The sequence below is a fragment of the Typopeltis vanoorti genome, chromosome 14, assembly GCF_054136105.1.
Source record: "Typopeltis vanoorti isolate ZY-2024b chromosome 14, IOZ_Tvanoo_1.0, whole genome shotgun sequence".
Taxonomy (NCBI): Eukaryota; Metazoa; Arthropoda; class Arachnida; order Uropygi; family Thelyphonidae; genus Typopeltis; species Typopeltis vanoorti.
This window is the reverse complement of record NC_143562.1, coordinates 42,657,047-42,671,072: the sequence shown is the minus strand read 5'-3', so window position 1 is coordinate 42,671,072 and position 14,026 is coordinate 42,657,047. Positions and strand designations below refer to the sequence as shown.

At 36.5% G+C, this 14,026-nt stretch overlaps 1 protein-coding gene across 1 annotated transcript in view; it reads left to right on the top strand.

Moving 5' to 3' along the window:
* The window catches only part of LOC150099409 (tolloid-like protein 2), a 781,663-nt gene extending 769,817 nt beyond the window's left edge, over positions 1–11,846 (top strand). The window contains exon 17 of the mRNA XM_090403893.1: positions 11,587–11,846. Coding sequence (XP_090260019.1) covers positions 11,587–11,810 — 224 coding nt within the window. The 3' untranslated portion in view covers positions 11,811–11,846. The remainder of the gene's footprint in view (positions 1–11,586) is intronic.
* Positions 11,847–14,026: the final 2,180 nt, after the last annotated feature.

The window sequence follows — 14,026 nt, the reverse complement described above, 5'->3', positions numbered from 1 at the left end:
AGTACTGGGACCTGTATTGTTCAACCGTTATATCAATGACATTGTCAATGGATTGCAAGGGGATATTCAGTTGTTTGCGGATGATGTGAAGCTGGGAAGGGTTACCAGTAATAGTGCAGGTATGGCAGCCCTGCAAGAGGATTTGGATAAACTAGACAGATGGGCAAATGATTGGGGAATGTCAGTTTAATGCAGCAAAATATAAAGTCTTGAGGTTTAGGATCCATCGATGGGAGGATTGGAGGAGCTATATGGGAGGAAGTAGGGGAGACGAGATCTAGGGGTGATGATTGATAGAAAACTGAAATTCAGGGAGCATATTGCAAAGGTAGTGAGGATAACTCAGAGGATTGCTGCAATACTGAGAAGGATGCTGACCTGTAGAGATAAAAGAGTTATCATTCCGTTGTATAAGACCCTGATGAGACCACACTTAGACTATTGTTCTCAAATTTATTTCCCAGGATTTGAATGGGATAAATTAACTGTGGAAAGGTTACAGAGGCAGATAACAAAGATGGTTTCAGGACTGTACAATGTTAATTATAAGGATTGGCTGAGGGAATGTGGACTGCAGAGTTTGGTGGATAGAAGAAGGAGAGGTGATATAATCGAGACTTTTAAACTGTTGACAGGTCATTATAGGGTTAGACATTGGTGGAATGGCAGGAAGGAGCGATGATAAGGGGTCATTCCTGGAAGTTACAAAAGAAAGCTATGAGCATGATGGTGAGGATAATAATAATAATTATTATTATTATCCAGGCCATTAGACCTGGATAATAATAATAATAATATTTCTGTTATGTAAAGTGCAGCTAGAGATGGATATGAAGTTGATGTGGAAAATATGGTACCTGATGGAAAAATATCAGATAGTTTAATCAGGAGTAGAGTCCAGTAGAAGGCCTTTGTCTAGTGGAATGCCACACTCTATAATCAGGCCACTGATATATTAATGATATAGGAAACAATAAGAGGAAATTTAAGTTGGTTTACTGATTTATGCAAAATTGGATACAGCAATAGTCAACAAAAATTATGTTGAAATCTTAAAGGATGATTTATATAGACTAGCATTAGGTCAAAGAAGAGTGGCCCATGAATTTAATGTGGAAAAATCTAAGGTTATTATTATTATTATTACCCAAGACCCCATAGAGTCAAAGACTCATCTAGGAAGTCCTTTTATCATACACAGCTCATCATACCATGCTTTAAACACACTCAGATTCTCTGCAGACACCACACTTTCAGACAAGGCATTCCAATCATTCACAACTCTGCATGAAAAAAACCTGCTTCTCACTCCCTTACTGACACCCTCTTTATACAGTTTCCAGGGATGACCTCTGGTTCTCCCCTATGTTCTTATGTATGCATTTTGGTGTGAAAAGATTACCAGCTGTATACTACATTGATGGAACTGTACTCCAGTAAATTGATGAAGCTAGAGATTTGACCTCTGGAATGTTGAGTATGAGGAAAGATTGAGAAGATGTAATTTGCAGAGTCTGGTGGAGAGGAGGAAGAGGGGAGATATGATAGAGACCTACAAGTTGGTAAGGGGTTGTTATAAGATCAATGGTGGAGAAGTTCTACAGGGAATAGTTGGAGATCATGGGAGAACCAGAGGTCATCCCTGGAAACTGTATAAAGAGGCTGTGAGTAGGGGAGTGAGAGGCAGGTTTTTTTCGTGCAGATTTGTGAATGATTGGAATGCCTTGCCTGAGAGTGTGGCATCTGCAAGGAGTTTGAGTGTGTTTGTGTTTAAGACATGGCATGATGAGATGTGTGTGTGATAAAAAGACCTCCTAGATGAGTCTTTGACTCCATGAGGTCTTGGGGTAATAATAATAATAATTTGGGGTGATGGTGATAAGGTGTTGAAGTTCAGAGGTCATATTGAAAAACTGACTAAAATAGCTCATAGGATTACTTGGTTATTGAAGAACATTCTGATGAGTAAGGATAATGAGGTTATTATTATCTCTTGATAAGGCCCATCTGAAATTGTGCACAGATCTGCTCCTCTGGGTTTCTTGGATGGGAAGGGTGGGGGGGGGGGGGATCCAGAGCAAATGACCAAGATAGTTGCAGGTCTATAGAGTGCTCCCCATGAAGATAGGTTGGATTTATTTATTTATTGTATGGCTATTACATGGCAAGAAAAAATAACATATACAGTGTCGGTATAATTATAACAGTATGCATATAATTAAAATATAAATAGACATATATATAAAATAAATAAAAAAAATAAAATAAAATATATAAAATGTAAACTCGAGATCTCTAAATATATGTATATAGCACAAACATTAAATATACAAACAACTCCAGTAGAAATTACAAATACGAAAATTAAGATTCTTCTATCAGTCAGATATTACAAGTTTATATCTAAGTTATTAATCCAGTCAATAGTCGCAAGTGTTGGAACCAGGAAATCTTGTTCTTCTCCTTTGTATGCTTTCAGTGGGCATTCTTGGCAAATGGTCTGCTTCTCACTTCCACAGTCACATTATGAGGAACAAATTTTCTGGCACTTGTGAAAAAAGTCTGCACATTGACCGTGGTTAGTCCTTAGCCGATTTAGAGTATCCAAGTTTTACATGGAAGGATTCTTCAATGCAAGGAAGGTTCTGCAGGTCTGGATCTGCAAAACACCTCCCATTGGCATCTCCATTGTCCTCTAGCAGTCTCATAGCAGTACTAACAGGAAGATATCTCGATTTCAATCTATTTATTAAATTTGAAGCGTCTCTATGCACTGGAAGATGGGGATTTTCCTGGATCTTTCTGTACTCCCTACATAAGGCATTGGCTCTTCTTAACAGTGGGGGAGGAATATGGCTTAAAATAGGGAGCCATTCTATAGGAGTACTCTTGATTGTCCCTGAAATAAGATGCATAGTATTATTGAGCCGTTTGTCAACCAAATTGGTGTGTGCACTGTTAATCCACACCGGAGCTCCATATTCAGTGGTGGAAAATACTAGGCCGAGAGCTGAGCATCTAAGTGTCTTCGCAGAGGCTCCCGAAGATGTTCCAGTCAATTTCTGAATTATATTGTTGCAAGTCTTGATTTTAGCCTAAGTGTTTTCATGAGGTGTTTTTTAAATGTCAGAGACCTGTCAGGAGTTATTCCCAAATAGCCAGAAACATTCATTAAGGTAAACCTGAAGTTCTCTTTTGGCAAGTTTGTTATTAAGGTGGAAGCAGCAGGTCTCAGACTTGTTGGTATTGAATACGCCAATTCCTGAAATATCTACCAAGAGAGAGAGTCCAGGTCAGTCATCAGTGTTGTCTCTGTAGTTTCTATTGAGCGACTATTTGTTGCCAGAGCCCAATCATCTGCATATCCAAATTTTCTGGATATGGTATCTGGCATGTCGGCGATATATAAGCTAAGTAACATCAGAAAAAGGACAGAACCCATTATTCAGTAATTTGCTTCCACTTGTTTTGGTTCCCATAACAACCTGGAATAGCCTATTACTTAGCATATTATTGATAAGTGCAGTTGTTGTTTGGCACCGTGTAACTTTAAGTAGTTTATAAATGAGACCCTGCCTCCAAACCATATCATAGGCAGTAGTGAGGTCTATAAAGGCAACTGAAGTCTTAACTTCTACATATATAGAAAGAGGATTTCAGCGTTGCTGAAATCCTACTTTTATATATGTAGTCAAAGATAGGACCTGGTCTATAGTGCTTCTGTTTGGTCTGAATCCTACCTGTTCAATAGGTATATGTTCCAGTATTTTTGGGCCTATTCTGTTCAGTAAAAGTCTCTCCATAATTTAAGACACGTGCTTAAAAGAGCGATTGGTCGATGACTCTCTACCTGTTCATTTGGTTTACCTGACTTCAAATTGGCTATTATTTTTGATCTTTTAAACTCTGAAGGTAAATGTCCAGTCTGTAAAATATCAGCGTAAAACTTTGATAGCCAGAAACGTGCATATTCACCATAGTGGCATAGAAACTCAGGGTGCATTCCATCAAATCCTGGAGCCTTACCTGGCTTCATTTCCTCCAATGCATTTGTTACTTCTGTAACAAGAAAGGGGAAAGAATAACAAGATTCTTGATTGCACGTCTCTTTCAATTTATCAAGATCTCTTTTAACTCGAGTATCGTGGCTATTATTCTGGGGTGCTCTTGACAATGATAGTATGCAATTTGCAACTTGATTAGGAGACACTTTAGCTTCCTGGCATCCTATCGGTGAAACTTTGCCCAGTTTTCATAGCAGACCCCATGCTTTGCAGCTAGAGTGCTTAAGACTCAGAGACTCTTTTCTAAAACCTCTTAGGATATGTTTTTTGGCGACTGTAATGACAGCATTTACAAATCTGCTATAGTTCCTTGCTGTGGGTAGTATCCAACCGAGACATTTTTCCAGATCTTCAGCAAAGGCATTTCAGTTTGCTTTACTGAAGTTCCAACGAGGGCAAGGAAAACAGGAGATCAGTGGTACTTGCAGCCCGAATTCGAGGAATACTATGGAGAAATTCCTCCAAGACTTCTTTTAGCCATCAAAGGTGCACCGTTAATACTCTTGGAAACAAAACACAGATCTGGATTATATTCTTGATCCCATGCCACAGACTTAAAGGTGCCCCTATCTTTTGCACCAAAGATCAAATGGTAGTTATGATCTTCAGCCCAGTCAACAAGAGATTTGCCATTCAAGTCATTAGTCCTGTATTTCCAAGTTTCATGGTGGCTGTTGAAGTCTCCTATATAAACTGAAGGACGTGCTTGAGTCTCTAACACGTGTTGGCCACATCACACTCGGAGGTTTGTATACATTGATTACTGTGATTTCTCCTATTTTTACAGTCACAGTATAGATATTTCCTTGGGTTGACATTGATATGAGGCAGACATTATCAATCTTCCTCTGAACATATGTGGCAATGGCATATACTTGGTGGAGTGCCCACTAGATCATACCCTGGAATTTTACCCCTTTTCTGAAAATCCTGTTCCCTATCAGTGCATGTCTCCTGGATAACAACTACATCTATTTTATTATTATTATTATTATTATTATTATTTTAGAAAAACACTGACATTTAGGCCAGCCGATGCTTTCAATATTTAATTGGCAGATACGGACTGAAGGTCCGAGTTCCCACGTCTGCTGGTTCTGGAAAGAGCCTGAGCTTCTCATTTGATTTGACATTTTGGGTAAATGCAATGTAATCAAATAGTCAGGAGATCCCATGGGATTGTCTGACTGCCAGATATTGTAGACTATTTCGCCGTGAAAATCATGTTGCCTGGGGTGCACCACTAGGAGGCTAGTCTGCTTTTGCACCCCGATAGGTTGGATATTTGTAATTACAGAAGTTAGTTGATAGCCAGGAAAGAGTTGATATGGTAGAGACATACAAATTACTTAGAGGAATTTATAAGATTGAAATTTTTCAGTACAGGGGAAGAAAGAATTGGAAGGGGGGGTGTAGAAATTGACCAAGAATGTGAGGACTGGATTTTTTGCTTGGAGTGTTGTGAATGAATGGAATTGGTTCCCAGAGTCCGTTGCAGGTGCCATGTCAGTGCATGAGTCCAAAGTAAAGTATGATATTGTGCAAATGTTGGTTAGTGCTTGTCATAATGTTTGGGGTCCTCCTCATTAAGTCTACAAATGCTATGGAGTTGTCCCTAGTAGTAGTAATAATATTTTTTTACCATACCAAAATGGTAAGTTATTCTGCTGAGTTGGATAGTATGATAATATTGAAGAAATTATATTCTTGTTTTTGTATTTTATATTACACTTCTACAGAAAATTTGGCACATCTATCTAAATCCATGGCATACTCATAAATATGGTAACTTCTTTAGAGAAATGCAATATCTGCCATTAGATTAATCTGCACTCAAGTTTGCTGATGAACTTTCAATAACGTATGAAGTATGGTATACATATTATATATATTGTACATGCATGATCAAGTACAACATATAATATACAATTGCACATCCAGGCCTCATGTAATGCAAGTTCAATTAATATGTTTTTCATTTAATGTGATCTTTTTTATGTTATAGTTGAAAAAGATTTGAATTGTGCATTAAGCTTACCGTGTGTCTGGTGGGCAATAAATGCTTGTCTGCTGCGCACTTCAGTGTGCTCCATCAACTATCAGAAGCAGACATGTTACTTGTTTGTCTCTCACTAATAAAGTAACAGAGAACCTCAAATGAGAGGTAATTGTTTTAATCCTAACATCAAAATAAGCATGTTATTTTGCCAGGGCAAGAGAAGCTTGTTGTCTTGTTGTCTTCATTGCATTTGTTATGCAATAAACATTTAATTCTATAATTACATTGTATTTCTATTATCCTTTACATGATATACAATTAAAAGGCATGTTAAAATTTCTTTTTGGGCATCACGAAATGTTGCAAACCAACTATTATATATTATATTTTATTATATATATGTAATAATGTACAGTAATATATATACAATAAAGAATAATGTGCATAATGCATACATTATTCAGTATTGCAGTTTAAGCAGATAAGGCTGTTAGGCTTATGTATTAGTTAGGTATATTAATTGTGTGTGTGTGTGTGTGTGTGTGTGTGTGTGTGTGTGTGTGTGTGTGTGTGTGTGTGTGTGTGTGTGTGTGTGTGTGTTCTTCTGACAAGTTTGCCTGTTTTGGAGAATGAAAATCTTGAGTTTCTAGGAGAAACTCCCACTACTTCCATGTGAGACTGACTAACTTACCATCAGTTGAAAAATCCTTATAAAGATTCTTTCATCCTAGACAAGATTTGAACCGATGTTTTTCCAACTAAAGAGCATTATTGCTACTGACTGATCTACAGAAGCTCTCAGGAGGAAGGATGAACAGGGTGGTTATGAGGAATAAATGAACAAGAGAGTTAGTGGTAGTTGTACAAACAAATGGAAATCAGATTATTGAAGAGAGTTAATCTTCAGGAAGAGTAGTCAGTATGTTGCCTGATTATGGAGAGTTAAGAGTGGTGTGAGAAGACAGAAGCACAGCTTGTTTGACATGCATAGTGAATTTGAGAAGTGAAAGAATTTATATAAAAGTGATGGACTACATTTAAATGGATTTGATGTGAGTAAACTAGAAAAACTGTTGTTGGAAGGAAGAGTGGTGATGGAAGTGAACAAGAGATCTGAAAAAGAAAGAGGTGATGGGAAAGAGTCATTAGAGTGTCATAGGTGAGGTATTTGTAATTAGAGAGAGTTGAGAACAGGAGTGCAAGATAGACTTGGAATTAGGGGGAAGTCAAAGTGTATAGGGAGGTGCAGCATGTGAAGAGAGGTTGCTGGAATCATTAATGTGAACATGTGCATAGGAAATGGGAATAGCTCAGAACATAAGCGGTGTAGTTAAGTCAGGGAAAATATGGGATAGTTAGTGATACAGTTAAGTCCAGATTTCCTTCCATTTCTATTCCTGTCGAGATGAATATATCTTGACAGGACTGAATGGAAGAGTATAATGCTTTTCATGAAGATAGCAAGAAGAGAGATGAGTTCTCTTCATGATAACAAGAGAGTTATGCATACATAAGATGAAAATGCAAGAGGGATAGTAGCAGCAGAGTATGATGTGGAGGTAGGCATAATGACATTAAAAGTTGGATGATGATATACGCCAAGAAGATGGAATGTGACAAAGAGGTAAATTGATGTAGTAAGCAAGAGAAGGATGAGCATTGTGTATGATTATGAATGGTAACATAGATTAGAATGAAGAGATGGCATCTAGGAATAAGGTAAATGAATTTCTTGAGTCTTTGATGGTGAGCTTTGTGAAGAAGGTGGTGATCCTTCCAGTTGGTGAGAGTGACAATGAAGTGGTCACTTGAGTAGAGACCAGTCATATGAGGACTGCTACGAGGAAAGGATTATATATATAGAACTACAAAACCAGTTATTATGAAAAGCTTAGGAAACAACTTGGAGCTGTAGCATGGAAGGTGATGAGAAGGAATTGAGCAAGCGATATTTCATATCAGGTGACATACCTTGTTTTTCAATGTCATCCTCATAAGTAGTACATCAGAAGGGGACTTGAGCGTAAAGGGATTGGAGGAGGAGAAGAGACTGATAGTGTGTAACCACAAGGTATGAGAATTAAGAAAGTTTCATGTTAATAAGGTAGTAAGAGTCAATGATATATTGCTGCATGTTTTATGGGAATGTTCTAGTGAATTAATGGCAACTTTGACATGGCCTTGCAACAGTGAAAGTCCAAAAGGAGTACAAATAGGAGGTTAAATTGTTCCACCTCACAAAGGATGTGATAAGACTTAGGCTTCAAATTATAAGCCATCTATATGTCTGTAGTTGTAAAGATGTTGGGTAGGTTGGTGGGATAGGATCTAAAACTGAATTGATAACAGCCGTATTCTCCATGGTAATCGGTATAAACGTGTTAAAGAGAAGTATTGTTTTAACAGTCTCTCTATGTATTACCACAAAGTAAAAAATGCACTGGACAAGAAAGATGCATAATGATTATACCTAGATTTACAAAGATTAGATAATAGAGTAGTGAGTTGGAATGGTGATTGTCTGTCAGAGATAGGTATCATCGAGTTATGTATAGGGAAAGTGGTATCCCAGAAGTGGAAAATCACTAGTGATGTACCACAGGGGTCTGTTAGGGGAACATTGCTGCTTAACTTTGTGTGTGTGTGTGTGTGTGTGTGTGTGTGTGTGTGTGTGTGTGTGTGTGTGTGTGTGTGTGTGTGTGTGAGTGAGTGAGTGAGTGAGTGACATTGGGAGAAGCTTAAATGGAGAAATGCAGGTATTCTTCGATAATGCAAAGTTGGAGGAAACTATGAGGAGTAGAGCAAATGTTATGGTCTTATAATATAATCGGAATATATGATGAGTTTCCAATTCATCATTGTAAAGTGTAAGGTTTTGAAATTTGGTAGGAAAGGAAGGATGGGATGCAGAGTATACAAATAAATGGAAAATATTTTAAGGAGATAGAGGAAATGAGAGATCTGCAACTGGTGTGGGGGGGTCATATTGCTAAAATTGTGAGGACATCACAGTGGATTATGGTGGTGAAGAGGAGGGGGACCTTGACATATAGAACAAATGAGATTATGGTTCTGTTGTATTTAGACCCAGGCTACATATGAATGACCAAGTGTGCATATCTGATTTCCTGGTTTTTAAAGGGATGAGGATATCTTGGAGAGGGTCTAGAGAAGATTGACTAAAGCAGTGTTGGTTCTCTGGAATGTGCAATACGAAGACACATTGAGGGAATACCATCTGAAAAGCCTCATGGAGGGATGATATGAATGGGACATAGAAATTAATAGGGGGTTGTTACTGGTTAAATGTGGAAAAGATTTTTCACAGAATGAAGACACTGGTGGAACAAGAAGCCAGCCACCAAAGTTATATAAAGTTGTGAGCACAAGAAATGAGGAGCAGGTTCTTTGCATAGAAAGTTATTGGTGAATAGAATACATTGCTTGAGTGTAATGAGTATGGACACAGTAAATAAATTTAGGACAGAATTTGATGATCTTTCTATGTAACAGTTGGAATCTTCTGCAAAGAGTCTTTTGACTGTGTGGAAGTCTATCGCTGTTATTAATAATAGAGATCAAACTGATCTGGATAGTGGGAAAAATACATTTCTTAGGAAATGTACAGGGTGATCAAAATTAAAATATCCCTGTTTAAGGCCTTGTGGAACTCTATGCAGTGATCCAAATGCTGTGAAACTTTACAGGAATATATTGTGCATCATACAAATGCGATATCTTGGGGGAGGGAAGTTCCAAAATTCACCATCATTGGGTGCTGTATGATTCAACAAATGTAGATGTAGTAATTTTTCTGTGTGGATAAAAAGGAGAAAAGTGACACAAGCTTAAATAATACACATTTATTCACTTCTGTTATGCATTCACAGACTGTACTGTTCAATGTGTTGCCCTTCCTGGTATGCCACAAACTGCATTCTTTGCAGTGTATTCAACAGCAGAACACAGCTGGTTGGGACTAATGTTACAGACATGCCGTGTTATGCTATCTTTCAGCACTGGCAAATTATCAGGATGATCCCGATAACCCTATCTTTGAAAAATCTCCAGAATCAAAAGTCACAGGGGGTCAGATGAAGTGAACAAAGTGGCAGCGCAATGGAAAACACATGGCTGATCACTCTGGCTTACATGAAATGTTCTTAAAAAACTTCCTGTATGGATCAACCAATGTGTAGCGGGGGGGGGGGAGGCATCCCATATGAAAATGACTGAATCCATGCACAGGTGCTGCTGTAGCTATGGCACATCAAAATTGTTTATCATATTGCAATACCTCTCAGCAGTAACTGAACAGGTCACAGAACCTGACTGACTAATCTCCTCAAAGACGAATAGTTCAATGATAAACGAAGCTGTAAACCTGTACTAGACAGTAACTGTGGGGCAAAGGAATTTGTTGGATTGCATATAGGTTTTGCATAGCCCATACTTGGCAGTTGTGGGTCTTCACAGCTTTGTTCATGTGAATGGGAGCCTCATCTCCCACAAAATCATCTACTGTCATGTGGCGTCCAACTTCACTCAAGCTAAAGCGAATGTCAGTCAACTTTCAAAGTTATGCGGGCACAACTCCTGTGTCAGGATTATCTTGAATGGGTAGAACTGCAGAATCTTCTGTAGCATTTTCCAGCCAATTTTATAAAGAACATCAATGTGTCTTGATACAGCATGTGCACTGCCGTAATCAATGCTGTTATTCATGGCCTGCTCCACAATGGCAGTAGCAACTTCATTCACTTGTTGTGAACTGATTGGTTTGCAATCTCTGGCAGGTCTAACCCTTCCAATGATCCCATTTCTTCAAAACGACTAATCATTTGTCACAGACCACATGGAGATAGTGGACCTTGTTGACATTTGTTCAGGTGACAAAATTTGCAGAGTGCAGCAACAACATCACAATTGTTTCTCTAGTACAGCCTCACGAGCACATCAGAGAAGGTAAGTGCCATCACTGTGGATGTTATTAACAACCAGAATGAAGGGAAAAACCCCATTTCCATCATTTTAAATTCTCCTGGCAAGTTGCATAATATGCAAATTCCATGCATTTTGGTGTTTAAAGTGTACCTGGTGTGAATTTTGGAGCTACTTTTTTTTTTCCACTTCATATATTGCTTTTGCATAATGCATGTATAGCAAAGTTTCACAGCATTTAGATCACTGGATGGCACTCCACAAGGCCTTAAACAGAGATACTTTAATTTTGATCACCCTGTACTTTGCATTATGGAATATTAGAGTAGTTTATCATAGATATACTTAATACACACAAACCTGTGCTGCTTGTTTACATTAAAGTAAAAACAAAAATATAATTTCATCAAAATGGTGACAGTATCTTTGGACCAGGGTATTAGGAAAGTAGCACTAAAACTGAATGTTATCTCATTTCTTTATAGCCATATACACATAAAATTAATGAATGCAGAAGTACCAGTCTGTTTTTATTTATATAAAGAGAAATATGTTAAGTCTGATTGTAATTTTTCTGTTTAGGTGTTGAAGAAACTGAAATTAATATCTACTTAGTACTGGGCCTCACCATTGGTGCAGCCTTCTTTATGGTGCTTAGCATTTGTGTTGTATGTCATCGAAAAAGAAAGAGACGGCGGCATCACCATCATCCTCATCATCATCCCCCTCCCCCTCCTTTTGAGCCACACCAGAAGAGCCCTCAAGAAGTCCCTAGCATGCACTTTATGACTATTGACAGTGTGTGAAGAATATCATTATTGACAGCCGTGCCACCTGTTAACAAGAAAGTGAGTTTATCTCACAACTGCCATAATCCCAGAGATACATTCCAGGCTTATGAGGTCATCAGTAGATTCACTTCAGAAGACTCTGATACCTGTCAAAAAGCCCTATTGGTGAATATTCTTCAACTCTCAACTCTACTAAAAAATGTATCTTGTTGCTCAAAACATGGCCAAGTAAAAGAATAATATCCAGTAATTCAATAAAAGAAAAAAAAATAGTTGCTAATTAAGCATTATTAAATTACTGTTGGAGGTAAATTGGCATAATTTTCATTGTTATTGAAATTCCATCATACGTTGAGTGGAAGACAGTTATTAGATTTCAGTACTAATCTGAAGCTGGTGATGTATTAATAGTAATGAAATGAGTAACTTTAGTTTGTAGCCACTTTCATAAGTCTGCATTAGCAATGCATGAAAGTATTTACAAAATAAAATAAAAATCAAGTAAAAAAACTCAAGGCATACAATTGCACAAGTGCCAAAATGTTCTGGTTTTCAACATTTAAAGAATTTACTGTAGTCTTTGTTATGTTGTTCAGTTTTATATATATATATAATAAAATAAAAAACAGTGCTGTTTTTGAGGGAGGGGGGTGAGAATAGATCCTTTTAAAAAAATAGAAAAAGCAAAACTATTGAGAATAGTCATTAAATAATATTAAAACATAACAGGATCAGTAATCATATCATTCAATTTTTAGCTTTAGGACTCAGGAATATAGATTAAGCTTTTATTCGTAAACTTTGTTTTTTCACTTTAATAATTCTTTTGAATATGACATATAGTAGAAAAGTTTCTAAAGTATTTAGCTGATATCATATCTCTACTCAAATAAGTTGTCCTAATTTTCATAGAACAACTCCCTTCACTCTTTAATAATTATAAAAATTATTTACAATTAAATGTATAATAAAAATAATTTTATTTCATTTCATCTTCATTAATGTATTATACCTGGCCTTACTGTGGCCAGTTAACTTGGCTTTTCAAAAATCATGTCACTATCATATGAAATTAGATAACTCTTTCAGTTGAAAAGCCTTTATATACCCTACATTCTAGTTGGTCTTTAAACCTTGGTTTCCAAATAAAGTGCATAGTCCCTCTTCCAACTGTACTATGGAATTATTATTATTATTATTTTTAGTTTAAAATGATTACTAAAAGAGTTCATTAATTATTTAATTAATGAATTAATTAATTTTAATTATTTTAGCATAGTGTTCGTAATTAAAATTAATTAATTCTATCTCATCTTTCAATATATAGTAGACCCAGTTGCCTTACTATGCCAACTAACTTGGCTTTTCATAAACCTGATTTATTAATTGTGTGTACACGCACATCCTCTCTGGTCAGTTTTTCTGTTTTGGCTGTAGAGAGAGAGAGAGAGAGTGCATAATTTTTATGAAAAACTCTGCCACTTTTATATGAGATCATTTAACTCATTCAGTTGAAAAGTCTTAAGACTCACACACACACACACACCTTATCTAGTTAGCATTTAAACTTAGATTTCCAACTAAAATATATGGTCACTCTTCCATCATCTATACACTATGGATTTTTTTTTTTTTTTCAAATTTAATTATGAATACTAAAAGAATACTTTTGAAAAAAAAAGTATCCTCTTCAGCACAACTTTGATCCCGTTCTTAAAAAATTCATCAGGTTTGTTATTGATTTCAAAATATTTTGTATGATAAAGCTTGTTAGGTCATATGCTTCTAGTTACTGATATTTATTTATTAGAAAATACTTGCAAAGAAAAAAAAAATTGTTAACTTCCCCTTTTTCTTATCTCTGGATATGTATACTGGAGTTTCACCAGTGAACACTTGAACTCATAGTTTTCATGCATTTGAATATACTTGTCACAATTGATTATTAAAAAATGTATATGACAAATAGCATACAAAAAAAACCTCAATAGTCAGTAAAATTTTATATAAATTGCTTTTCAATTAACTTGAAAGACAGAGATCTAAACAACTGGATGCATAGATCATGTTGAAAAAAAATAAGATTTTTTGAAATTCCTTGACACTTAGTTCCTTGATGAAAAATGCAGATATTACACTTTGCACAAGATTGGTTTCAGCAATAAAAAAAGAAAAAACTGGCTTAGTGTCTACAGCCACCTTGAGTATCTAATTATAGAATTATTGTAAGA